Raw genomic sequence first — 25,149 nt, 5'->3', positions numbered from 1 at the left:
AGATCTCACAATTCACCCCTTTAGGGGCCAGTGTCTTCTTTGACACACAATTCGACTTTAATATCATTTGTAACCGTTCAAGCTCACCACTATTATATATTGTTTTTGGGTTCTTCCTTCTAAGCTATCGAAATGAGATCTCACTGTACTTTTTGTTTTAAAAACTAATTAATAAGCAGAGAAAAATATTACTATCTATTTGCATATTTAAGAATATGTTAAAATAAATATTAGTTAAAAATTTGTATAATTTGAAAAACAGTCCCTCAATTTGGCTTTGGTCTGAAGCGAGACCAAAATGAGGCACCAAACCAGCGCAACCAACGCGAGCCATTTGGGAAGCCTCATTTGCTTGCACTTCCGGGCTTCAACCAACCAACCAACTAACCAACCATCCTACTACTAATGATTAAAACGGACTACATTTGATCATATTGGTATTAAATTTAGTGACCAATTTGATGATCCGTCAGTTGCAAGACTTAGACTTAATCACCTTGCTTAAGTCATTTAATCTCCAAAGTAAAGCAACCGTAATTACTTTTATATAACATTACCGTAAATCCCAATTCATTTCTTCCCATTTTCACCCATCAATTCAAATTCCGGGACCAGAGAGCAACACTTTCAAACCCCATTAATGGAGAAATAGGCTCTTCATGAGTTGAAGCAAGTTTTAATAATCATTTCATCCTCCACTACACGCATATAAGCTACGAACTTACCATGCTTCTTCTTCTAACTTCCCCCAAATGGACTTGATTTTCACCCACCAAGAAGAGAGAGAACCCGTTCCAATTACAAATCATTCGCTTAACCGCATTTCCTCCGATCGTTTCAACCCATTCTTAACTCTGAGCTACTGGGTTTCCAAATCTGCGCAAAAACTGCGTCATAGGGCTCGATTTTCAACTGGGTTTTGCTGCGGAGGGATGGAATACAAGGGAATGGTGGTGAATAACTCTACGTTTTGTTCTTCCCCTGTTTTTCTTGAAGAAGTTGCGATCGAAACTGGAGAGAAATGCGATGGGTTTGGTGATGCACTTAAGGTGTTTGATGAAAAGAGTGGGGTTGGGGAAAGTAGTTTAAGTGATTCCAGTCCTGATTTGTTGTCATCGGAAGCAACAGGGCATGAAGGGCAGAGCCATGAGGAAGAGCCGTCGTCATCGTCGTCTTCTTCGTCGACTTTAATGGGGTGGCCTCTTCACCGGACGGCGGCTGAAGAGCGCAATTTTGACGACCGACAACTCGAGACACAAGTGTCACCAGTGTCAGGTATGTCTCTATTACTCATATGTTAACAGACTTTTCTATTTTGTTTTAAAAGTTTAAATATTTTTGTAATATATATATATTTTTGTAGGAAAGAGTAATTTTTAAAATAATTTTAAAGTTCAATGGTAATTTACATCCAAATTTAAAAGTTTAGATATTTGAAATAATGTCAAATTTGTGGGAAAATAAGAACCAAAGTATGAATTTTGGTGAATTTGATGTGTGGGGTTGCAGAGACAGAGATGATGAAGGAGAGGTTTGCAAAGCTGCTACTGGGAGAAGACATGTCAGGGTGTGGCAATGGAGTCTCTACTGCTTTGGCCATATCTAATGCCATTACCAATCTCTGTGGTATGCCCTCTCTTCACAAATTTTCATTACTTTTATACAAAGCTCTGATGGCTTGGTCGTCCAACATGAACCTGCAGCCTCTCTATTCGGACAACTATGGAGATTACAACCTTTAGCCCCTCACAAAAAAGCAATGTGGCAAAGAGAAATGGAATTGCTGCTCTCTGTTACCAACCACATCGTCCAACTGATACCCATTTCCCAAACATTCCCAGACGGAACCAAACTCGAGGTCCAAATTCAATACACATTTCTTAATCATCTCTTTTACCAAATCCCATTATGTATGATCTTCCTTCTTTGGCTCACCAGATAATGACTTCCCGCCCTCGTTCAGATCTTTACGTCAGTCTCCCAGCTCTTCGTAAGCTAGACCGCATGCTGCTCGTAAGTGCAAACCCAGTTTTTGAAACCTACGATTGATCTTTGTATGTAAATTAAATTTAAATTTGGGGTCATTTTTCAGGATATATTGGATAGTTTCGTTGATTCTGAGTTCTGGTACGTTGATCAAGGGATTCTTGCCGCCGACACCGACAGGTCTTCCTCGCGGCAAGAGGACAAGTGGTGGCTTCCGATCCCCAGAGTCCCGAGTGGATCAGGCCTCTCCGAAGCTGCAAGAAGGCAGCTGCAGCACAAGCGCGACAGCACTAACCAAATTCTCAAAGCTGTCATGGCTATCAACTCCCTTACTCTGGCCGACATGGATGTCCCTGCTTCATATCTGGAGGCACTTCCAAAAGTAAGCCAATTTTAAGTTTACAATCACTTCTCTTTCTGGGTTGAGTCTCAATTTAAGCATTGATCAATTTCAGAATGGACGAGGCAGCTTAGGAGAAGAAATTTACAGGTACATTTCGTCGGACGAATTTTCCCCTGTTTACGTATTGGAATGTGTAGATATCTCCTCCGAACACCAAGCCGTGGAGATAGCCAACCGGGTGGAGGCCGCAATGTACGCATGGCGGAATTCATCACGTTCCACTTCGAAATCGTCGTGGGAAATGCTGAAAGAATTGGTAGTGGATGCAGAGAAGAGCCAAGTATTTGCAGAGAGAGCAGAGTCCGTACTCTTTTGCCTCAAACAACAGTTCCCCAATCTCCCTCAAACCAGCCTAGACATGAGTAAAATCCAATTCAACAAGGTCCAATTATCTCAATTTCCCACTTCAAATCTTCTACGAACACGATCTGAATTGGGTTGGTTTTGTTCAGGATGTGGGGAAGGCCATTTTGGAGAGCTACTCAAGAGTGCTGGAGAGCTTGGCGTTCAACATTGTGGCTCGTATTGACGATTTGGTTTATGTGGATGATCTGACGAAGCATTCCGACCAAATTCCGGGGATTTCCCAACTGGGAGTTAGTGGTCGGATTCAATTCCCGGTGCCATTTTCCAGCTCCCCGTTCACCAAACTCAGTTTTTCGGCTGTGGATCTTGTTACCCTTCCCAAGGGAGGAACACGATCACCGATTCACAAAGATATGGTTCAACAACCAGAAAAATGCAAGTAGAACAGAGGACAAGATTATTAAAGCTGCAAATATGTAACATAATCTTTAATTGTATTACAAGGGTTGAAGGCAAATTAGATTTTAAAGCTTCACTTCTAGACACTATCATCCTTATCTCACTTCTCGCCATTTCAACACTCATATTTAATCTATAGGCCATTATCATAAGGTTGTTGTATTATAGTGGTGAGTATCATTGCTTGTTGAGAGACTCGCGTTCAATCCTTGGCGATGTTGATATTGTTTTTTCGTTCAATTTTCATGGCTACACACGGATCGCCCTCGGAAAGAGATAGACATATATCATATTTTTTTTTATCAAGAGTGTATAATGGCCTATACATGAGAATGATTCTCTCCTTTATGCACAAAGAAAATTTGTCCATTACATAAGATTTGGTTGATGATTTTCTTTTGGTGGCCCCAAATAAATAAAAATCACTTTTAGATTTTCCATACATTTTATTTGTCTGACTTTTACACAATTATTCAAAATGTTATTTTTTTCGCTCTATATTATGTTTATTATCATTTGTGAGATATTAGGGTAAGTATTACGCGTCGATTAATTCTCGAGTACAAAAATTCAATATTCTCCATTTTTTTTTTTTATGTGCAACAGCTTTCCAAATATGACGATTAATTTTACTACGATTACGACCGGTTAAAACATAAGATTAAAAAGTAAGTTTAATAGAATCAATTGAAAATGGCTGTTTCATTTTCAGTGTACTGTAAAGCAAAAGGTGAGACAAGAACATGCAAAGGCTAAAAGACCAGACTTGATTTGGTCGGATAGGTTCTAATTGATCGAGAATAATAATAATAATAATAATAATAATGTCGGAGATAATAATGAGTGTATGTGTGTGTGTATATATATTATGGAGCTCCCACTCAGTTTGGGAAAATGGGTTTACTTTTCTCTTCTTTTAATATAATATAAAGATGGAAATTGAGACATTAAATTCACATGCCTTAATTTGATTCATTCTGTGTTCTATTGCAACACTCATCAACTATGTAACCCTTTTTTCTTTTGTTATTGGATGCATTCCAAGTTGGGATGCCGACGTTGTTGTGTATGGTATCAAACTCATGGATGGATGTGTATTACCAAAGTGCAACCAAACTTTTCAAAACATGATGGTTTGATCCAGATTTAAGCATTCAATAACCTTTATTTTCCACTCAAAATGCCTTCATTTATATCGACCATATGCCAACTTGCCTTTTACATGTAGAAACATCTCTCTATTTAATGCATTCGTGAAGTTGATTATGATATGCAATGAGTTAAAGTAGACAATATTTACTATTAGTGAGTTTGAGTTGTGTGTTAGCGAGAATGTTTACTAAAGTGGACAATATTTGCTACTGGTGGGCTTTTTACAAGTTTTATAAAAATTCTGAAATTCAACACGCTTATCTTAAGTAAACCATACAATGGGTAACTTCTTAAGAATTTTCCTAGAAAACATACGAGTGAGGACTTACACGTAGCTAAAGTGGTCATGTTGCAGTGATGTAATGTGATTTTTATTGTCTTCACAATCATCATTAGCTGCCATGAATAAATTGTAATTTTGTTCAAAATAAATTTCAATTTAAACCATAATTAAAACGAGTTTGATAATATATTTTAAACCCACAAAATTAAATATTAAATAGAATTAAATTTAGATGCTATATGAATGAAACATTAGGGGAGTGACTGCCAGACCCCTACATCACTCACAGTGGTATAATATTAACGCTTTAGGTTGAGGGTAATTTTGTAATTTAAATCGATCTTTTAAGATTTTTGTAAAGTAAATAAATCCAATCACAATCTATTATATATCTTCTTTATTTTATTTTATTTTATTTTATATAATCTAAAAGAAAAGGAAATGATTATACAGGAACGTGTTTTTTTCCCAAAACATTTTAGATTCTTTTAAGAAAAAAAAAACATTTTTAATCATTTAAATTCAGTTGCAAAGTGAATGATCCTGAATTTAGTAAGCTAATTGAGTGATTAAGAATAATCTTAATTATTATTAATTAAGACTTCAAATCTGAATACTTTTCTTAAAATTGATTATTTATTATTTTATTAATTACGGAAGCATGATAATTGAATTACAAAACAATATATATATATATTTATAAAATATTATAGAGAAGAATATTATTAGGAAAAGGGTGATGTGATTCTTGTATGGAATATAATTTGTATTTTTTTAATCCATTAAAACTCATTTTTCTAATTATATTTAGCTACAAACTAAAAAAAATAATCCATTGAAGAATAACTTTTAGAATTCCCATTTTTGTTTTGGTCCCAATTTTTTTTTTACTTTTGAAAAATCTAAACCTTTTTATAAGAAAAAAAAAATACACTTTAAATTCTCTTGTTTTATTATTTTATTCATCTATGGTATCTCGGAATAATCTTGCATGATTTTAATATGTTTATAGGCTAAAATACTAGAGATATTGTTCGTTTTAGCCTAGTATGTATAGCCCGTCAGCTTCACGATTTTAAAACGCGTTTGCTAGAGAGAGGTTTTCACACTTGTTCCATTCTCCTTGACACATCGTCTAAGAGCTAATTATTTGGAAACTTTGCGTCATTGTTGACACACTTCTTAATGTCTGCCTCGGATACCATTTGTAGGAGACAAAGTCTACCCCCAATAGATATTGTCTGAATTTTAAACAATATTCCCTTTCCTACTTGAGAGGTGTGAGAGTACAAATTTGAGAGAGCCTATATAAGGAACTCCAGACCCAATCCTTTTTCATTCCAATTCCCTCACACAACATTCAAACAATCTCCTTTATTATATTCCCCTGTCTCAAGAACATGAAAACAGAGGCGGAAAACAGCGGAGACGATCAAATTTTGGTTCATGATTCTTCTGTTGATCATAAACGAAGGCTTCCTCTCAGAGCTTCCACCGGCGTCTGGAAAGCTTCCCTCTTCATCATCGGTAACCAATTTATAATCTCCATTGTTTTAGTTCAAAGCTCTGCCTTTTCATTCATTATCTTTTTGCTTCTCTTGAGACGAAGAGAGAGAGAGAGAGAGAGAGAGAGAGAGAGGAGAATCATGTTTCTTTTCTTTAATGTGGCTGTCATAACATAAAGTCCCGACCACACGAGTTCAATCACATGAAAAGTATAAGCTAAAGCTACTATGGCTCTTGTTCTTAACTTTATGAACAATGTTCCATTATTCTTCGTCTTTTTGGTTGCAGCCATTGAGTTCAGTGAGAGGCTGAGTTACTTTGGAATAGCCACTAGTTTGGTTATATATCTCACCAGGGTCATCCGACAAGACCTCAAAACAGCGGCTAGGAATGTTAATTATTGGACTGGCGTCACCACTTTGATGCCTCTGCTTGGCGGCTTCTTGGCCGATGCTTATTTGGGTCGTTTCTCCACTGTCCTCGCTTCCACTGTCGTCTACCTCTTCGTAATAATCCTTTTTCACTTCTGGGTTTCATTCAATTTATCGTTTTGGTTAAGATTTTTTGTCATGTGGGTGTGTAAAATGCAGGGGCTGTCTCTGCTGACATTGTCCACTCTTGTACCAAGCTTGAAGGCCTGCGGTAGTGAGCCCTGCGATGAGCCAAGGAAGCTCCATGAAGTCTTGTTCTTCACGGCGATTTACTTAATCTCCGTTGGAACTGGTGGGCACAAACCATCTCTTGAGAGCTTTGGCGCCGACCAGTTTGATGACGATCATGCAGAGGAAAGAAAGCAAAAGATGTCGTTTTTCAATTGGTGGAACTCTGGGCTCTGTGCTGGTGTCATATTTGGAGTGACGTTAATTGTGTATGTTCAAGAACATGTCGGCTGGGGCATGGCTGGTGTGATTCTCACGTCGGTTATGGCAACATCGCTTGCAATCTTCCTTGTTGGAAGGCCGGTTTATCGGTACAGGGCGCCATTAGGAAGCCCTTTAACTCCTCTGTTGCAGGTTTTAGTGGCTGCTTTTACAAGGAGAAACTTGCCTTATCCCTCAAATTCTGCTCATCTCTATGAAGTTCAAGCTACAGACAAAGTTCATGGGAGGCTCTTGACTCACACAAACAGGCTCAGGTAAGACTATATCTCTGTATCAGTTCGCATAAGCTCTAATAGCTTTGTTTTGGGTTTTCCAAAAAGTTAGGATCATTCCCTAAATTAATCAATATTTGACTCCCTTCCAACCATCTTCCTCTTGAACAAACTATACTATATGACTAAGTTAAGGGAATGATCATAGATAGATTTACATACCATTGTGGAGAGTCTTGCTCAGAAAATTCCTAATTTTGAGGAAGTTATAATGAAGTAGTTGAAAATGTACAGATTTTTGGACAAAGCTGCGATCGCGGGGGAGACGAGCAATTCAGCTGGAAAACAGAGTCCATGGAGGCTTGCAACAGTCACAAGAGTTGAGGAATTGAAGCTTGTTCTAAACATGATCCCAATTTGGATAGCTTCCTTACCCTTTGGAATCTGCGTGGCGCAAACTTACACATTCTTCATTAAACAATGCGCAACACTCGACAGAAAGATCGGCGACAGCTTTATCATCCCAGCATCCTCCATGTTCTGTCTGGCTGCTGTCGGCATGATCATCTCCGTCGCCATCTACGACAGGCTACTCGTTCCGATCCTCCGCAAAACAACAGACAACGAGCGAGGCATAACCATTCTCCAAAGGATCGGAATCGGAATGATCTTCTCGTTCATGGCGATGTCGGTGGCCGGCCTGGTCGAGCGAAAACGACTCGGCGTAGTAAAAGGCAGCCCAACAAAAGGGTCGGGAGCGATGAGCGTGTTCTGGCTGGGGCCGCAGTTTTTAATCATTGGAATTGCAGATGGGTTTGCATTGGTGGGGCTGCAAGAGTACTTTTATGATCAAGTTCCTGATTCCATGAGGAGCCTTGGGATAGCATTTTATTTGAGTGTTAATGGGGTTGCTAATTTCGTCAGCAGCTTGTTGATCACGGCGGTGGATCGGATCACCGGTAAGAGTAGCGGCGGGAAGAGTTGGTTTGGGGACAATTTGAACAGCAGCCGTTTGGATCATTTCTATTGGCTAATTGCAGGAATTGTGGCCGTTAATCTGTGTTTTTTTGTGTTGTTTGCTCGCCATTATGCGTATAAATCCGTGCAGAGGACCACGGTGGCTGATTGCTTTGACGGCGACGGCAAAGCCGGAGGCGCAACTTCAGCGGTTTGAAAAATAATTAGCAGCTTTTATAGTTTCTTTTTCTTTTTAAATATTTGTGTATTTGTAAATTAATGGACATGCATGTAATTTCACGTTTATATAATATATATTATAAAATTTCCGTTATTTAATTAAATGGAAAATTGATGATATTAAAAGTGGGTGCTTACGTCAGTTGGATGGTAAGTGAAGTTTAAACTGTAACACCGTTCCGTTCCGTCCCCCGCAAGCAAAAGATTTTCATACTAAAAATAAAAAATCTGACTCAGATTCAGATTCGCAATCATAAGTATCTATTTGCAAAACCCTAATATTTATTAATTGAAAATGATAATAATAATTAAAAAAAAGGAAGAATGACCGTGACCGACTAACGGTGTTAATGCGTTCGGCTCGATTAAGTCAGGTTCAAAGGTATGTATACGAGTCCATTTGACAGGTCTATGTGCACATATATGAACCCTGTATGACCACGAAGGTGTAAAGGAGTCTATGGAGTACTCAGTAGGAACTTTAAATTAATTAATTTATAATTATGGAAAAAAAAAGAAAAAAAAAAACATTAAACCCAAGTCAGAAACATCTGCCACGCAGGTTGGTTCATTCACTACCGGCTTTACCCGGTTTCCCTCCGGTGGTTTCCCAAACCCTATCTCCTTAACCCAACACAACCCAGAAATGCAATTCGAACCCGACGAATAATTTGTTCTCTTCTCTTTTCATGGCTGACGGCATTGAATCCTTCGACCATGTCCCTCAACAGAGCCGCCGTGATAAGCTCCGAGAACAACTCGACCGCTCCTCTTTCCTCCCTTTTTACGACCCCTCATTAATTTCCTCCTCCGACATCCTCTCTACCGCCGCCGCCGCCGCCGCCAACAATCCTCTTTTCCAATTCCACCACCCCTTCTTCGACACACAAATTCCCTCGTCCCTCTTGCCCGATTCCAACAACCCTGTTCTGTTAAACCATTGCTACGCCGCCTTCAAGCCCGGACCCCTCTCTTTATCTCTCTCCTCTCAGCCCTATCTGAGTACTGTTAATGTTCCTCTTGGACCTTTCACTGGGTACGCTTCTATTTTGAAAGGGTCGAGGTTTTTGGAGCCTGCCCAGCAGTTGTTGGAGGAGCTCTGTGATGTTGTTGGCCTTCGACGGACTCAATCCTCTTCGGCCACTTCCGACAGTTTGAGTGACTGTGGAGTTGTTCATCATTCCTTTACTTTTAATAAATCTACCCTTGTTTCCATGCTCGACGAGGTATCATTCAACATTTTTCTTAACCATATTGACTTGAAGTTTGTGAAAATTGGATCCCAACTTACATTGGGTTTTGGGTTTTGATTTAATTTTTAATTACTTCCTGTTTATGGGTAATTTTCTAATTAGATTTTACATTGAAATGATGGCATTTAGGATCATTATAATCCATCATGGACCCCAATTAGCACTCTTTGCATGTTCTTGGGAATAAGAAATTAGGGGAAATTAAAATGAATCCTTTGATTAGGGGATGAGTTATTCCTAATAATGTTATATCTAATCTATCCTCTGCTTTAGTTATATATGCATTAGATTCGTGTCTGTTCTTAAAGGATTGATGTAGCAGCTTCATCTCACATGATTTCTTCTCTTTTTGAAAAGGTGATTACAGGGAATATATGCATAAATGAGTATTGGCCTTCTAAAGTGTGTCTGACTTAGTTAGTAGTACCCCTTGCATGAAGTTCTTCTCTTATGGATATCTTTTTTTTTTTACCATGTCTGGGCATAATGTGCTTAATCAAAGTGATTGAAGGAATCCATTTTCTCTAAACATTTTTACTTTTCTTCCATAAAGGTGTATGAACATAAATATATTCCTTTTCTTTTTCAAATACTATGAACATAATGTTTGGAGTATATTATTATTGGGTTTTTTGTGGGGGTAATTCATTGTGTATTTTCTGTTTATGAGCGTGTGAGATCCCACATATGTTGGGAGGAGAGAACGGAGCATTCTTTACAAGGGTCTGGAAATCTTTTCCTAAGAGACACGTCGGGAAGCCCGAAAGGAAAAACCTTGGATTGTTACAATGCGTTTGGAGAGGTTTCCACACCCTTATTAGGAATGTTTCGTTCCTCTTGTTGGTCGTTATTTTCATGGAGTGACTTCTGTTTTGTTCGTGGTCATGATCTAGGTTTATCGTAAGTATAAGCAATACTATCAACAAATCCAGGAAGTGATGACATCGTTCGAGTACATCTCCGGGCTCGGGAATGCAGCGCCCTATGCCAACCAAGCTATTAAAGCCATGTACAAGCATTTCCAAAGCTTGAAAAATGGAATTCTTGAACAACTTAAATTCAATAAAAGGACTCATGGTGGTGACTACAGTCAAAGATCGGTTCAAAACCCGGGATTTCTTGACCTTCAGCCTGTTTGGCGACCGCAACGAGGACTACCTGAACAAGCAGTGACGGTTCTTCGTGGTTGGTTGTTCGATCATTTTTTGCATCCGTAAGACCCCCCCAACCATATAATCCATATAACCATAGTATTTTGATCCAAGCATGAGAGTAATGGGTTAAATGTTTTGGTTATTGAGGATTTTGTTTGGTATTGTTGTCTGTTTGGGACAGTTATCCTTCTGATACCGACAAGCTTATGTTGGCTAAACAGACTGGTCTGTCTCGTAGTCAGGTCCGCATTACTTTGTCATTTCTAAATATTATTTGCTCTAAAAGACAATACGATAATAATAATAATAATAATCGTTGTACTCTTTGACACAGGTCTCTAACTGGTTCATTAATGCAAGAGTGAGGCTTTGGAAGCCAATGGTTGAAGAAATATACAATCTTGAAACAAAGCAAACACAGAAGAATTGCCATAGAGAAGAAGATCGAAACGCGCATCCTCCATCGCGAAACGAACCTCATGACATACCATTGGGAATTCAAGATGAGGCCTCTAACATATGTTACAACTTGTCAAGCCATCCCCATATGGCGAGCAACAACAACAACGGCGGAGTTTCCTTAACTCTTGGCCTTCACCAGAACAATGGCATTGGCGGCTTCCGTGTTGGGTACGTAATGGGTGGACATTTTGGTAGAGATGTTGTTGGAACTCAGCTGTTACATGACTTCGTAGGCCGAAATTCATTGTGGTTGTAAATGGGTTTCCTCTAATTAGCTTCCTTCTCGGAGCTTGAGCTGAATGGAATTGAGATCTTACCCTGTTTTCCTGACAGAAACAGAGTGGAATGAGCGGGACCATGTATTGGGCCTTTATTTTGGTCTCTTTATAATGAAGACGGTGGGAACCTAATGTTTATCATCCACTGCTAGATATTGTCCTCTTTAGGCTTTCCCTTTTGGGCTTCCCCTCAAGGCTTTAAAATCTCAAGGAAGGTTTCCACACCCTTGTAAAGAGTGGTTTATTCTCCTCCCCAACCAATATGAGACATCACACAATGTGTGGGACACTGTAATGGCTTGGAACCCGAGTGGAATAATTTGTTTTTTTTTTCATGAATAAGGTAAAATGTGAGGGAAAAAAAGTGGTCAAAGAAAGAACAATCTGTGTCCCAAAAAAAAAGGGAAGGAAAGCTTGTTCCATCTTGCAATTGGCAAGGGAAGAACAGAACAAACTCATAATTGTATTGCAGCACCTTATCATGTGTTTCTCCTTTATGCACGCTTTTTGTAAAACATATTAATTTCCATTTTAATTTTTATATGCTTTGGAATATATATATATATATATATATTTTTAAGGCTATAAATACCCATGAATTTAGCATATGAACATCATCTCTTTCTCAAACCAAATCTCCTTCTTCCCCAACCCACTCTCTGCCCCTTGTTTTGGTCTCTTGGAATTTATTGGGCAAGGATAGGGTAATCTGCATCCTGAGGTTTAGATATTGTTCTTGTCTAGCCCTCGGGTTGCAGATTACCTCTTCCTTGTGGGCAATGTTGGGTTTAACAAGCAGATTATGAGCTCCCCTGCAAGGTGCGTATGCTGTTTTGGTTCTGGTTTTTAGTGTTGTATGAAGATGGAGATGATTTTTTTATTCAACTGTTGTTATAGGTAAAGTTATACAGAAGTGGTAGCAGAAATGTTTGTGTAAAGATTTAAGGTTTGTGAGGAAGTCCTCCAAGGGTGTGTTGAACGGTTTTGAAGCAGTCTGTTGCATCTTTAAAGATGAGGAACTCCATGGTATCCACATGGAAGAAGATGAAGGTACCACATAAATGGGTAATGCAGCCTCCAAACGCTTTGCCCACCACACACTGCCATGCCGGCCCATAAGCTTCGTCCAACCTCTAATTATCGAAACCTCAAAGTCATAGCAGAGCATTTAGCAGTTCATTAACATCATCCACACACAGCATATTTTAATTATTGACGTGGTTACTGTGAATGATGAAGCAAGGAAAGGAGTTGAGTTGTGAAATTTAAGGCAATATATGAACCTGTTTGATGAAACGTGCAATGGATTGAGAGTCGGAAACTTCGTGTTGATCAAGTGCTTTATAAGCTAAGGCAAGGCCATGGCCCTGGATCACCTCTGCCATGTCTGTTTCGCGGACCACACCTTTGCCCTCCAACATCTTCAATACCAACCAGCACTGCAAATTTATAGCCCAATGTCAGAGAAATGAAGTCAAGTGTATTATTTGATACTTGGGTAATCAATCCCGTGGCTGTGCTTTAAACCCAAATCATGATATTTCCCTGCTTGCTCTCTGTTCTCTTACACTTTGTTTGCATTAGCAGGAGTTAAATCAATACAGTTGTCACACTAAAATATCTTCTCACAAACACTCACTTTTTGTGTCTAATCTAAACATTATTTCAAAGCTTTGGACGCTTTGATTGGTGGCCTCAGAAGTCTCAGAAAGGGATGTTTATTTTCCTTGGGTTCGCGTTTGTGTTGGGAGTTGCACCTCGCAGCAGCTCACACCAGTAATGGACGACATGGGGTCTGGGTCCTTCCCGTTCTAACCAATGTGAGATTTCACAGTCCAGAGCTAAGAAGTTCTACAACTCTGCTCATCGGAGGCCTCAAATTTCGATCTTCCTTAACACATAGTAAACCAACTCTTACCAACGTCTCAATCTTCAGCCCATCCTGCCTCTCCGCAAGCCTTGAATCGATCACATCTTCAATCTTCCCTTGTTCTACGCTCTCCATCATCCACCCCACAAGATTACTGTATCTCTGTGCTCCACCAGCTGAAGAAGCCTGGAATTTTGACGCACATTTGCCGCTCACAAGCTCCAGCAAAACGATGCCAAAGCTGTAAACATCAGCCTTCGCATCTATTTTCTGGTCCGTCATCCATTCTGGCGCTAAGTACCCTCTCGTCCCTCTCACCCTCGAGAATCCACTTTCCTTAATCTCTCCAAAAAGCTTCGACATTCCAAAATCAGCCACTCTCGCCTCCAAACCCTCGTCAAGGAGTATGTTTTGAGGCTTCACGTCGCAGTGAAGAACCCATTCCAGACATTCTTCATGCAAATATGATAACCCCTTCGCTGTCCCGACAGCAATCTCGTACCTCTGCTCCAATCCTAATGTTTCTGATGCATCCGAGAATAGCAATTTGTCCAATGACCCATTTTTCACGAACTCATAAACTAACATCTTGTGCTTTTTCTCAGCGCAAAAACCCCACAATTTCACTAAGTTCTTGTGGTTTATCTTTCCGATGATGCTCACCTCTGCCCAGAACTCTGCTTCTCCTTGTAAAACGCCTTCCAGTCTCTTCACTGCCACAGCCCTTCCGTCGTCCAATTCTCCTTTGTAAACGGTTCCAAACCCTCCTTTTCCGATCACTTGCTTGAAGTTTCTCGTCGCCCGATTCATTTCTGCATATGTGAATCTTTTGAATCCCATGGCTAAGACAATGTAACCCATGTTAACCAACTCTTCATTAACTCGCTTCCGGAACACATTCCACCACCCAAATCCTATAAAAATGAACTCAATGAACCCAACAACACCTACAAATCCAATCATTAATCCCATGTATCGAAACTTAGCTTTGTTTTCTGCATATACTTGTGTGGTTGGAACCAGTTCTGAAGCAGAGCATTTCAAATCTCCTTCTTTCATCTCTGCTACTCTGTTTTCTTTTGGAATCTTGATATGCATAAGAATAATGCTATCAGGTTTTAAATTCCCATTACGAAGAGCTCCTTTAGGAAAGCATTGTCCAAATCCTTCCATTGAGTATCCAAATCCCAAACATTGACAGTTCTTGAGACATGAATTCCTACATGTCTCAATAGAGACACCTCTGGTGTAACCCACCAAGTCATAGCCATAATAATCCGTACGAGGAACTTGCATGAAATCCAAATTCTGGGAATCACAGCTCAGATTGAAAGAAGGTTTGCAGCCTTTACTCCAATCTGAAGCATCGTTTCTAGTGAAACCAGGAGGACATGTGCAAGTGGGGAATGGATTGTATGAACAAATTCCAAATTCTCCACATAACCCATGAACCAAACAAGCATCTAGTTGACCCATCGGAAGCCATGATATGTTCCATGTGCCGGTTGATTCAACAAGGCTATACAATCTCAAAATTCCGTCGTAATCCATTGTTAATCTCCTTTTCGGACCAAACCCATAATCCGTAGCATTGAAATTCAAGTTGTCAGTGGATTCAAACCTTCCCATGTCATTCAAAATTGCTACTCTGGAGCTGTTGTACCGAGTTCGACCATTATCAAACACACTCCTACCAGGATCAGGCCAGTAGATACTCGAGAGCGAAGGGCTATTATAAATGAGATTTAGAACATTGTCGTCGTTGAATTTCAAGAAATAGAACCCAGATAGGTAAGTACTTGGACTTCTCATTGAAACCAGAGTGGAATTCTTGAGAAATTGTTGCTGTGGAAGCAGAGTATCTGTTGGGGAATCGAAGCTCTGCCAAATAAACCCTCCGATTTGGTTCATCAGCACAAGATTTCCATTCTCAAGAAGCCGAAGTTCAACTTGTTCTGTAGTGATTGTGTTTGTAGACCATGTGAGGGAGCCATCTGCATCGGTGAGTACCAGATTTCCGTTGGCTTTGAGGATCAATTTGGATTGGTGTCCGTTGACTGGGTTGTCTCTGTTTGCCATCCAAACGACAGTTTTATCGGCGCTTTTTGCGAACCAAATTGAATAGCAGAAGGAATTGTTGCCGACCTTGTAAAACCCAGATGAAAAGGTTCCATCTGGGGAAGTTAGGAATTGAGTCTGGTCTTCGACGGATATGGATCCTCCCTGAGTTAGCCTCTGGAGTTGTGGTGGAGTTGGTTCAGCCGGAGCCGATGACGGTGAAAGAAGAAAGTAAAATAGAAGGGCGGAGACGAACATTATGAGCTTGGAGAATTTTGAACACGAAAACTTGCAAAAATGGTGGCCTTTGTAAGAGATTTTGGAACCAGTTTAGACGTTCTGGAATGTATTCATGCAACAACTTAGTCTTCCTTTTTGGGTCAATGGCGGATGGGAAGAAGCAATATTAGACTTCATTGGAGTAGATAGCAAGTTATCTCGGTTTAACTCATGCACTTCGGCCCGTCAACCCATATTTAGACTTGTCATCTCCTATATTGTTCTCATGCAACCGATACTGTTCTCTTTTAGGAAAAGCCCATCGACCCATTTTTAGATTTGTCAGATGGACTTAAAACACATCTCCTTTTCTGTAAGGGCTCAAGTCTACCGTGAGCAAATATTGTCATCTTTGAGAGAAAACTCATCTTTCGATGGGCTTAAAACGCATCTCCTTTCCTGTAAGGGCCCAAGTCCACCGGTAGCAGATATTGTCTTCTGGAAAACCCATCTTTGGGCTTGCCCGATGAGATTAAAACGTATCTTTTAGAGTTACACAGCAGAACCGGTACTCATCCGTATACTATCCTATTTGGACTTTTTCTTAAAGTTTTTGGGCTTCCCCATTACGCGTATACTAGGAAAAAGCTTTAACTTTTCGTTCTCCTCACGGACATTAGTTCTCACATAAGCCAATAGAATAATATCCAATAGATATAGGCGTGCACCCATACACCTTATTGGTATAAGTAGTGACTTTTCAATTTTTTTAAACCTCCCTTAGTCATCACATTCTCAAGATAATTTTTATTATCTCGGTTCATTAATGTACTCATTCTCACATATATATTAAATCTCCCAGTAATCAAAAGATAAATAATTAAAATTAACTAGAAACTAATATTCAAATCCTCTGGTTCTTCACAGCATGCAAGAAGTTCAACAATTCTACTCATTACAGGCCTCAAGTTCCGATCTTCACGAACACATTGAAGACCCACTTTGAGCAACACCTTCATCTTCTTCATTTGATCCTCCTCCACATTCAATCTCGGATCCACCACCTTACCAACCTCACCATCCTCAACGTTCTTCATTATCCACTTCACTAAATCCACGCATCCGCCATCGTCGCAGGTGGTCGACGATCGAAAACTAGAAGCATTCTTCCCGGTAAGAAGCTCTAAAAGAACGACGCCATAGCTATAAACATCCGCCTTCGCATCAATCTTAAGGTTCATCATCCACTCGGGAGCCAAATAGCCTCGCGTCCCACGCACCTTTGAGAACCCACTTTCATTAATCTCTCGAAAAAGCTTCGACATTCCAAAATCCGCAACCTTGGCCTCCAAGTCCTCGTCAAGAAGTATATTCTGTGGCTTGATATCGCAATGAAGAATCCATTCAAGACATTCTTCGTGTAAATACGATAAACCCTTTGCTGTTCCAACGGCGATTTCATATCTTTGATCCAAATTTAACGAAGAAGATGAGAATAAGTGTTTGTCCAATGACCCATTTTTTACATACTCATAAACTAACATCTTGTGGTGTTTTTCAGCGCAAAAACCCCATAATTTCACTAAGTTCTTGTGGTTTATCTTTCCGATGATGCTCACCTCTGCCCAGAACTCTGCATCTCCTTGTAAAACGCCTTCTAATCTCTTCACCCCCACGATCCTTCCATCGTCCAATTCGCCCTTGTAAACAGTCCCAAACCCACCTTTACCTATCTCTTGCTTGAAATTTTTGGTAGCTCTCTTCAATTCATCGTATGAAAATCTTTTAAACCCCATAGCTAAGACAACATAACCCATATTAACCAATTCTTCACGAACCCTCTTACGAAAAATGAACCACCAACCAAACCCGACAAACACAACCTCACTCACCCCAATAGCCACCACCACACCGATCAACAGCCCCATGTATTCAAATTTACTACCTTTCCCCCCTTCCATGTGAGTGTTCATAACAAGCTCTGTTTCCATCGAGCAATTCAATTCATTAGAATATGCCTCCACTGTCGATCTCACCATAGCCTCCGGCACCTTCATGAACATCGTAACCGCAAGATCCGGCTTTCGATACCCATTTCGAAGAGCACTTTTGGGATAACACTGCCCCGAGCCATCAAGTGCATAGCCAAATCCAGAGCACTCGCAGCTACTAAGGCAAATATCCTTACACACTTCAATGGAAACGTGCTGCGCGTAACTCCAATCATAGCCGAAGTAATCCGTGTTAGGAAATTGAATGAAATCCACTTCCTTGGACATTGACTCACACGTCAAATTCATTAATGGCTTACACCCTTTAGTCCAATCTGATGAATCGGCTCTGTAAAAACCAGGGGGACAAGAACAAGATGGAAATGGATTGTATTCACAAATGCCATAATCTCCACACAACCCATGAACCATACAAGCATCAACACGCCCATCAGGAACCCATGTGATCTTCCAAGCTCCAGTGGCTTCATCCAGGCTATACAATCTCAAAATCCCATCATAATCCATCGTTAATCTCCTTTTTGGACCAAACCCATAATCCGTAGCGTTAAATTTGAATCTATCACTCGATTGAAACCCACCCATTTCGTCTAGAATTGCAATTCTTGAGCTATTGTAAGGAGTTCGGCCATTTTCGAAGACAAGAACCATTGTGTAAGGCCAATAGACACTAGAGAGGGAAGGGCCATTATAAATGAGATTCAACACATTATCGTCGTTGAATTTGAAGTAATGAAAGCCTGATAGATATGTTCCTTGGGTTCTCATTGATATCAAAGTTGATGATTTGAGAAATCGTTGCCCTGGAAGCAGAGTATCAGTAGGGAAATCAAAGCTTTGCCAAATGAAATTTTGGGATTGGTTCATCACTACGAGATTTCCTGTTTCGAGTAATCGGAGTTCGATTTCGCCGTCGGAGACTGTGTCGGTGGACCAAACGACAGTGCCGTCGGCGTCGGTCAAAACCAAATTGGAATCGGCGTTGAGGGTTAATCGAGATTGCTCTCCGTTCACCGGTTTGTCTCTGTTAGCCATCCATACAAGTGTTTTATTGAAGCTATTAGTGAACCATATTGAGTAACAATAGGAGTTGTTGCCGACGCGATAAAACCCAGAAGAGAAGGTTCCATTTGGGGAAATTAGGAAGTGGTTGGCGTTGTCCACCGCCATGTAGTCGCCGGAAGTCAGCCTCTGCAACGCCATTACCGGCGGAGGAGGCCAAGCAGAGAAGAAAGCAAGAAGTAGAGAAATCAACATCTTGAGGAGTTTTCAGAAGCTAAGTTTTGGAATGGAATTTATAAGAATGAGAATTGAATTGAATTTTTGTGGGTCAATAACTGGAAGGAAACGGCAAGAGCTTAGGCGATGAATGGTCATAAATGGCTGCCTTTTCCAGAAATGTCACATTTGGAAGGATCTTCAATGGAGCTTCATCATTATTGATACTGATAGTTAATTTATCACCCACTTCACTTAAATTATAAATATTAGGGTTCTTGACTTTGAACATTTCATGGCCTTTCCCTTGTTCGAAATACCCATTACCCACTTCTATTTTTTTTAATTCGAATAATATATTAATTTATTGAATTATATTTATGTTAATACTAAGTATCGATAATGCCTTTAAATGAGATTCATATTAAAAAATAGTCAAATTTTCATTTGAAAGGGATACAAATTAAATGTGGAATAAAATTTCTATAACAAATTGATTCGACTTCCATAACCAATGGATGATAAACGAAATTATAATTCATAAAGTCAAAGTCAATAATGAATAATGAATAGATGATAAATAAAATTAGAATGTTTGATTTAATATGAACTAGGAATTAATATTCAAATCCCCGTGGTTGGAATTGAAATTCTCGATACAATTTCAGACTTCATACTTTTCGTCCGTAAATTGTATTCTTGAAAAAATTTATTAATAACATTTTAATATGAACAAAATCATATATAATATATATACCTGGGAGATCCCATATCGATGGGAGCGAAGCATTCCTTTATAAGTGTAGAAATCTCTCTCTAACAAAAACGTTTTAACATTGTTAGGTTGACCATCAAGGGTAGATATTTGAACGGTAGCGTACATATTTTTTTTAAAAAAATAAATGATGCAAGAGTTGTCCCTTGAAATTATATATAAAAATTGTTGAAATTGTTATGTACCTGAGGACTGAAAGTTGGTTCAACTTGAGCGAGAGATGAAATGAATGCGAACTCCATGCTTTATGGCGCTCATACAAGAGAGTAAAGAGCGTTGCGGCGTTACAGTCCCGCAGAGATCCAATCACCCCAAGGTTCACAGCCACTTACGCCTTTCCCTCTATTACTCAAAGAATAGTGTTAGTTACACTGTACAAAGAAATGATTTTACATACTGCTCATTTCTGAACATAATACAAAAACAAAAAATTGGCCTCTTATTTCAGGGAGGACTTTGTTGATTCTCGCTCTTCAAAAGAGCCAACCGTTGAGATCTCAAGTAGCCTTGCCTGTTACTAAGAATGTCGATGTAGCTTCGCAACCGGTATCGGTCAGAATTTGTTAGAGAAAATGGCGGGTTTAGTATGAGGGATGGTGCTTCTACGAGAAGGAAAACCAGCAATTGTGCAGCTTTTGAATACAAGCCAGCTGCACTTTCCATTTCACCCATGAGCTCCTCAACCTGTGCCAGTCGTCATATTACATCCAGAAATCAGTCAATCAATATCCCATGGAACATGATGATGATATCATAGTAGAAATGCTTTTTTGATGTTCTATACAGATGATACCAAATTCAGGCAAATCAGGAAACTAATAATATAAGTACTCACGCCTCCATGCCTTCCAAAAGCTAGAGCGGATTGAAACATTGTCTCTATTGCATCTGGCATTTCGGTATTACCTGCAACCATGCGTGCATCAGCAAATGGAGAACTTCTCTCTCCCGATCTAACTATTGTATATGCTTGCAATATTAAGATCAATAAAAAGAAAAAAAATGTAACAGATTGGTGACAAATCGAGTATGCGGGGACAAGACTGTTGCACAAACATATCTACGCCATTATATTCCAACTAGTACTAAAAGGCACACATTGCTCTTGGCATCTCCACACTGGAAGGCTGCCGCTTACAGCGTTTCGTTTTAGTTCAACAAGTGAGAGTGAGAGATTTGAATGACTAACCTCTTGGTTGACGGCACATGCTTTATGCCAGTAACCTATCCTCGGCTTGGCAATATGTATTCTGTTTTTTTAAGACTTGACTTTTATGGTTATGTGGTTATTTTAGGTTTTGGGGTTGGCATTTCAATTTCAGGAATGGGGCCTTGTGCAGCACACTTTTATAGTTGAATTTGGGTGTTCTCTAGCTTGGTATGGATATTTTCATGTCCGAACTTCAGATCAGCAAACTAAAAAGGCTGGAAAATGAATAATAATCCTACACGACTCTTTCGGTATAAGTTGGAAAATTTCACAATCGAAAACTTACCGGGCTCAACAACCTTGGCAAGTTCTTCAGCATATTCAACTTCCCGAAGAAATTCCTTCTCAACTTGAGTGGAAATATCCACTGGCTGAAGTGAGTCAACCATAAGCGGAGTTCCCTTCCCAAGAGAACTTCCTTGTTTCTTGCGGAGGCTTCTCCTACTTTCTGCAGAGCCTTGGCCTGGACTTCCCTCTAAAGCTGAAGCAGCCTGTGTGTGGCATATGTCCAGAGCTTTTTTCCAGATTGCAAGAATAACAAGCTGAATTGAGAATGCTTCAAGCTGTCTACCGGCAGTGATCTTTTAAAATAAATATGACACTGTAAGTTTCTTATGCCATATGTAGTCCTTTTAACTAGATTTTAGTATTACAAAATACAAGGTAACTGCCATATAGGGACATCCAACAAAGACCAAAAAAAAAAAAAAAAGCATTTGAATACTAATCCAACAATAGTGCAAGGATAAAAGTACTTTGCTCATATCATAAATAAGGAACAGAATAATATCTTTCTATTCTTTTAACCATCGAAACCTAACATGCATGGAATTATAAGAATGAAACAGAGGCACTTGACGTAAGAAACTATACATGGAAATTTTTGTTAGACACCTAGACCTGGGAGAATCATATGATATGTTGTACTTGTAACAATTTTGTATTGGAGTCCCACTTCGGTTGGTTAATTAAAGGGAAGATCCAAGGTACCGAAGTAAAGTCACTATCTCTATTGGCATGAGCCCTTTTAGGAAAACCAAAAGTAAAGTAATAAGAGCTTATGCTCAAAGTGGACAATATCATACCAACGTGGAGGTCCGTTGTTCCTATTAGCGGTATCAGAGTCATGTGCTTATCTTAACTTAGTCATGTTAATAGAATCTCAAGTATCGAACAAAGACGTTGTGAGCCTCGAATATAATATATCTCAGAGAGTCAGATATCTTATTTCTCTCCCCACCACCCTCCATACAGAAAAGAAAACAGCCCACAGATTTTATTACTGGATGGTAAAATAAAGCATTTAGCTGTTACCAGCAGAAAATCGACTTACCTTCTCTTTTACTAATTCTGTAATAGTAGATGCAGACTGCTGCAATGACTTGATTCTTGCCGTGCAGTTTGCAGATGGCTGTTCCAAAGTATCTTCCATATCCAATGACCCCGGAGCAGAGCTTTGACTTCCCAAGCTTCCCATACGAGAGCTGCTACTGGTAGCTTTGCCAATGATAGGCATTGGTGCAGTCAATGCAGCACCTAAACTTACGGATGTTTGAGTAGGACTCTGTGATTTGCAAGATGAAAGGATTGGCTTGGAAGCATTTGCTAAGGAAGATGAGGCATAATCATCCATAGAGGGTCCAGATACAAGAACATAATCTTGATCAATCAACTCCAGTGAATCCGCAACTACGATTCCAGAAATAAAATTTAAGGGAAAAAATACAATAGTAAGACCATTCTGGTTCTAGACAGCAAAATCCCAAAGGCCGATGGAAAACAATATACTTCATACCTCTAGGCCGAGTATTAACTGATTGTGGGTTTGCAGACCTTAAACCGGCATTCAGACTTCTATCAGAGAGTATATTTCTTCCCTGAACACGAATATCCACTAGGGGAGTAGTAATCTCCCTTTTATCTGGAAGGCTACTGTATCTGGAAGTACTATCTCTGGTCCCTCTATCAACCTTTTTATCAGGGGAAAATCCACAAGTAGACTTCATTGAAGACCTCCTCCTTACAAAGGACGGACTTCCCTCAGGACCACTGGAATCATCGTCTAGAGAGAAAGGTAGATAATCATCTTGTGAATTTTCCTCCATGCTACCAGCATGATCAGATTTTGAAAAAGGAAATCCATCCACTAATCTTGATGACCTCTTACTTCTGTATGCACATGGGTTGAAATTCTATTATTTTGATAGCACAAACATTGATTGACAAAAGCTGAAATCTTTGCTTATTTACCCCAACAATTCATCTGGTTGATTAGCACACAGAAATGGGTGATTAAAAAATTCTTCAAATGTCAATCGCTCCACTGCATATAAAATGACAATGAACAGAAAAGAACGAAAATGAGAAGAAATCCTACGAAAGTTAATAGCAGCTTAGCATAAACATTGGCAAGTAATACAAAATGTAAGAATGTAATTTCATCAGATCAATGTACAAACAAATAAAAGTAACACCCGTGCAACTGGTATTTCAAGAAGATTGCACATTCCCTTGCCATATAACATAAGTCAAGAAAGATTTACTAGGATACAAAAAAGCTGGTAATTGGAAGGTATTGCAGCCAATAGAAGAGTGAGAATTCAGGCCAGCAACTTGAGCACATAAGCGTAGCCTTCACATCATACTTTATTTCATTTGTACGGAAAGACAGATATTTCATATTGTCAAATAGCTTTACCTGAAACCATTTTTAACTGCCAATTAAGATACAATCAAGCTGAATTAAATTCCACCTCTTACATACTACTTATAGCGAACCAGAAGGTCAGAAGTTGCTAAAGAAGAAATCGAGGCATCTGATATCAAGGTACAGTTAGTTCATCATACTAAAGCACTCCTTCATTCTTCAGATGGAAAAGCTCAAAATGTGGCAATGCACCCAAAAAAAATTTCAAGAATTAAGCTTTCAAGCACGTTCTCTACCTGGATTTCGACGTAGTAATTTCCTGCACAGATCCTTGCATTCAAAACTCAAGTCATTAATATCTGAAGGGAAATGTAATTCTGTTGATTTGACAATGTTCTGGAGCAACTGAAAATTCATAATAAAAACATAGTAGGTTAGGCAATGGTGTTTGAATAATAAAAAAGCACTCTAGGCATGAAACAAAGAAGAAAATATAACACTAACTGTACCTGTATTTGGTTGTTTCCTGTGAATGGAGTTCTTCCTGTTACAAATTGAAATAATATAGCACCAACACTCCAGAGATCTGCCTGCGTATTCAGTTCAAGGTTAATACAATGAAGTTTGATTTCATATTACAATTCCAAAAAGTATGCAAGCATACAGACATTACCTTGGCATCATACTTCTGGAGTTGCATGATCTCCGGAGCCATGTAAAGTGGTGAGCCGCACAAGGTTTCTGCAAGACCTCTAGGTTGCAGAGATCTAGCAAAACAAATTGGAGAATATAAAGCTTGAACGAAGGGATTATAGGAGAATCATTTGACATGGCAATAATAAGTTCCATTGGGGAAAAACTTTCATTACCAATCAAAAACTTAAGCACCAACATTAGTTTAAGCTAGAATCTTTATCTTGATGAATAGTGAAGTAGTTCTCTGGTGAGACCGATAACAGATATCACAACTATCTTTCTGTTGCTCTTCTGAATGTAAATATGGGCAGTACAAAGACATGGCATAATTCCATTTCACGGTATGAAAATAAAGATTCAATATATCTGTAAAGGATAAATGCGGGGAGAATCCATTCTACCTTGCAAATCCAAAATCAGCAATCTTCAAAACTGAATTGTCGCCACTTGTAGAAAGCAGGAGATTCTACCCAAAAGAAAAACAAGCCACGACAAAAATGGAAGAATTAAACAGCATACTCAGCCCATCAGAAATCTAAGAGCACGCTGAATATTTATTAAGAAACAAAACTTTGACATACAATGTTGGACATTTGGCCATAACAAACATCACTCGTCCTCTTATTCAATATCGAAAAACCATCAAGCACATTCGACATGGCTAGCTTGATGTTGTTATCTTGCTAGCTGATGTACGTTTGCCCAATGGAACTTAAAAATGGAGTTTATTAAACAGCACTAGAAAAATGAGATATAACCAAAAGATTGGACTATGAATCAAAACCTGTGGCTTAAGATCTCTGTGAATAAGATTGTTGTCACGAAGGACTTTTAAGCCAGCCGCTGCCATTCACAAGAATATTTATTACTATACTTCAAGAAAAATATATACAAATTGCAAAAATCCCAACA

General features: G+C 39.2%; 6 protein-coding genes across 9 annotated transcripts in view; 3 read left to right on the top strand and 3 right to left on the bottom strand.

Annotated features, from left to right (window-relative positions):
- Positions 1–523: 523 nt before the first annotated feature.
- Positions 524–3,466, top strand: LOC111470019 (rop guanine nucleotide exchange factor 7-like). The gene is made up of 7 exons (XM_023115463.1): positions 524–1,275; positions 1,510–1,626; positions 1,704–1,858; positions 1,939–2,013; positions 2,093–2,368; positions 2,442–2,771; positions 2,842–3,466. The coding sequence occupies exons 1-7, from the start codon at positions 753–755 to the stop codon at positions 3,136–3,138; spliced, it is 1,773 nt and encodes a 590-aa protein (XP_022971231.1). The 5' UTR covers positions 524–752; the 3' UTR covers positions 3,139–3,466.
- Positions 3,467–5,942: 2,476 nt separating this feature from the next.
- LOC111470020 (protein NRT1/ PTR FAMILY 5.6-like) lies at positions 5,943–8,479 on the top strand. The gene is made up of 4 exons (XM_023115464.1): positions 5,943–6,116; positions 6,384–6,601; positions 6,686–7,230; positions 7,483–8,479. The coding sequence occupies exons 1-4, from the start codon at positions 5,990–5,992 to the stop codon at positions 8,360–8,362; spliced, it is 1,770 nt and encodes a 589-aa protein (XP_022971232.1). The 5' UTR covers positions 5,943–5,989; the 3' UTR covers positions 8,363–8,479.
- A 457-nt stretch (positions 8,480–8,936) lies between these two features.
- Positions 8,937–12,049, top strand: LOC111470021 (BEL1-like homeodomain protein 9). Of its 2 annotated transcripts, XM_023115467.1 has the most exons (5): positions 8,937–9,611; positions 10,532–10,647; positions 10,729–10,851; positions 10,974–11,034; positions 11,127–12,049. In XM_023115467.1, the coding sequence occupies exons 1-5, from the start codon at positions 9,075–9,077 to the stop codon at positions 11,508–11,510; spliced, it is 1,221 nt and encodes a 406-aa protein (XP_022971235.1). In that variant the 5' UTR covers positions 8,937–9,074; the 3' UTR covers positions 11,511–12,049. The 2 variants fall into 2 exon arrangements, with proteins under 2 accessions (XP_022971235.1, XP_022971233.1); XM_023115465.1 differs by having other exon boundaries at positions 10,532–10,851.
- A 913-nt stretch (positions 12,050–12,962) lies between these two features.
- Positions 12,963–15,931, bottom strand: LOC111470016 (putative receptor protein kinase ZmPK1). The gene has a single exon (XM_023115459.1). The coding sequence runs from the start codon at positions 15,716–15,718 to the stop codon at positions 13,361–13,363; it is 2,358 nt and encodes a 785-aa protein (XP_022971227.1). The 5' UTR covers positions 15,719–15,931; the 3' UTR covers positions 12,963–13,360.
- A 638-nt stretch (positions 15,932–16,569) lies between these two features.
- LOC111470058 (putative receptor protein kinase ZmPK1) lies at positions 16,570–18,894 on the bottom strand. The gene has a single exon (XM_023115533.1). It carries the CDS (start codon positions 18,892–18,894, stop codon positions 16,570–16,572), a length of 2,325 nt encoding a protein of 774 aa, XP_022971301.1.
- A 918-nt stretch (positions 18,895–19,812) lies between these two features.
- The window catches only part of LOC111470017 (serine/threonine-protein kinase ATG1c-like), a 7,352-nt gene continuing 2,015 nt past the window's right edge, over positions 19,813–25,149 (bottom strand). The window contains exons 3-13 of one of the 3 annotated variants that reach the window (XM_023115460.1): positions 25,022–25,080; positions 24,639–24,703; positions 24,215–24,308; positions 24,051–24,131; positions 23,838–23,946; positions 23,145–23,217; positions 22,690–23,063; positions 22,228–22,583; positions 21,181–21,475; positions 20,520–20,590; positions 19,813–20,368 (exon numbers count right to left, since the gene is read on the bottom strand). In XM_023115460.1, coding sequence (XP_022971228.1) covers positions 20,129–20,368; positions 20,520–20,590; positions 21,181–21,475; positions 22,228–22,583; positions 22,690–23,063; positions 23,145–23,217; positions 23,838–23,946; positions 24,051–24,131; positions 24,215–24,308; positions 24,639–24,703; positions 25,022–25,080 — 1,817 coding nt within the window. In that variant the 3' untranslated portion in view covers positions 19,813–20,128. The other 2 variants (XM_023115461.1, XM_023115462.1) reach the window with 2 other exon arrangements.

The sequence above is a fragment of the Cucurbita maxima genome, unplaced genomic scaffold, assembly GCF_002738345.1.
Source record: "Cucurbita maxima cultivar Rimu unplaced genomic scaffold, Cmax_1.0 Cma_Scf00043, whole genome shotgun sequence".
Classification (NCBI taxonomy): Eukaryota; Viridiplantae; Streptophyta; class Magnoliopsida; order Cucurbitales; family Cucurbitaceae; genus Cucurbita; species Cucurbita maxima.
This window is presented reverse-complemented; position numbering and strand designations above follow the sequence as displayed.

Excerpts from the sequence above, each read along its gene's own strand:
- LOC111470019 (XM_023115463.1), top strand. The coding sequence starts at position 753 with ATGGACTTGATTTTCACCCACCAAGAAGAGAGAGAACCCGTTCCAATT. Across the intron at positions 1,276-1,509 it reads ACAAGTGTCACCAGTGTCAG|AGACAGAGATGATGAAGGAG; the intron begins GTATGTCTCTAT and ends GTGGGGTTGCAG. Across the intron at positions 1,627-1,703 it reads TGCCATTACCAATCTCTGTG|CCTCTCTATTCGGACAACTA; the intron begins GTATGCCCTCTC and ends ATGAACCTGCAG.
- LOC111470020 (XM_023115464.1), top strand. The coding sequence starts at position 5,990 with ATGAAAACAGAGGCGGAAAACAGCGGAGACGATCAAATTTTGGTTCAT. Across the intron at positions 6,117-6,383 it reads AGCTTCCCTCTTCATCATCG|CCATTGAGTTCAGTGAGAGG; the intron begins GTAACCAATTTA and ends TTTTGGTTGCAG. Across the intron at positions 6,602-6,685 it reads CCACTGTCGTCTACCTCTTC|GGGCTGTCTCTGCTGACATT; the intron begins GTAATAATCCTT and ends TGTAAAATGCAG.
- LOC111470021 (XM_023115465.1), top strand. The coding sequence starts at position 9,075 with ATGGCTGACGGCATTGAATCCTTCGACCATGTCCCTCAACAGAGCCGC. Across the intron at positions 10,852-10,973 it reads TTCGATCATTTTTTGCATCC|TTATCCTTCTGATACCGACA; the intron begins GTAAGACCCCCC and ends TGTTTGGGACAG. Across the intron at positions 11,035-11,126 it reads CTGGTCTGTCTCGTAGTCAG|GTCTCTAACTGGTTCATTAA; the intron begins GTCCGCATTACT and ends TCTTTGACACAG.
- LOC111470016 (XM_023115459.1), bottom strand. The coding sequence starts at position 15,718 with ATGTTCGTCTCCGCCCTTCTATTTTACTTTCTTCTTTCACCGTCATCG.
- LOC111470058 (XM_023115533.1), bottom strand. The coding sequence starts at position 18,894 with ATGGCGTTGCAGAGGCTGACTTCCGGCGACTACATGGCGGTGGACAAC.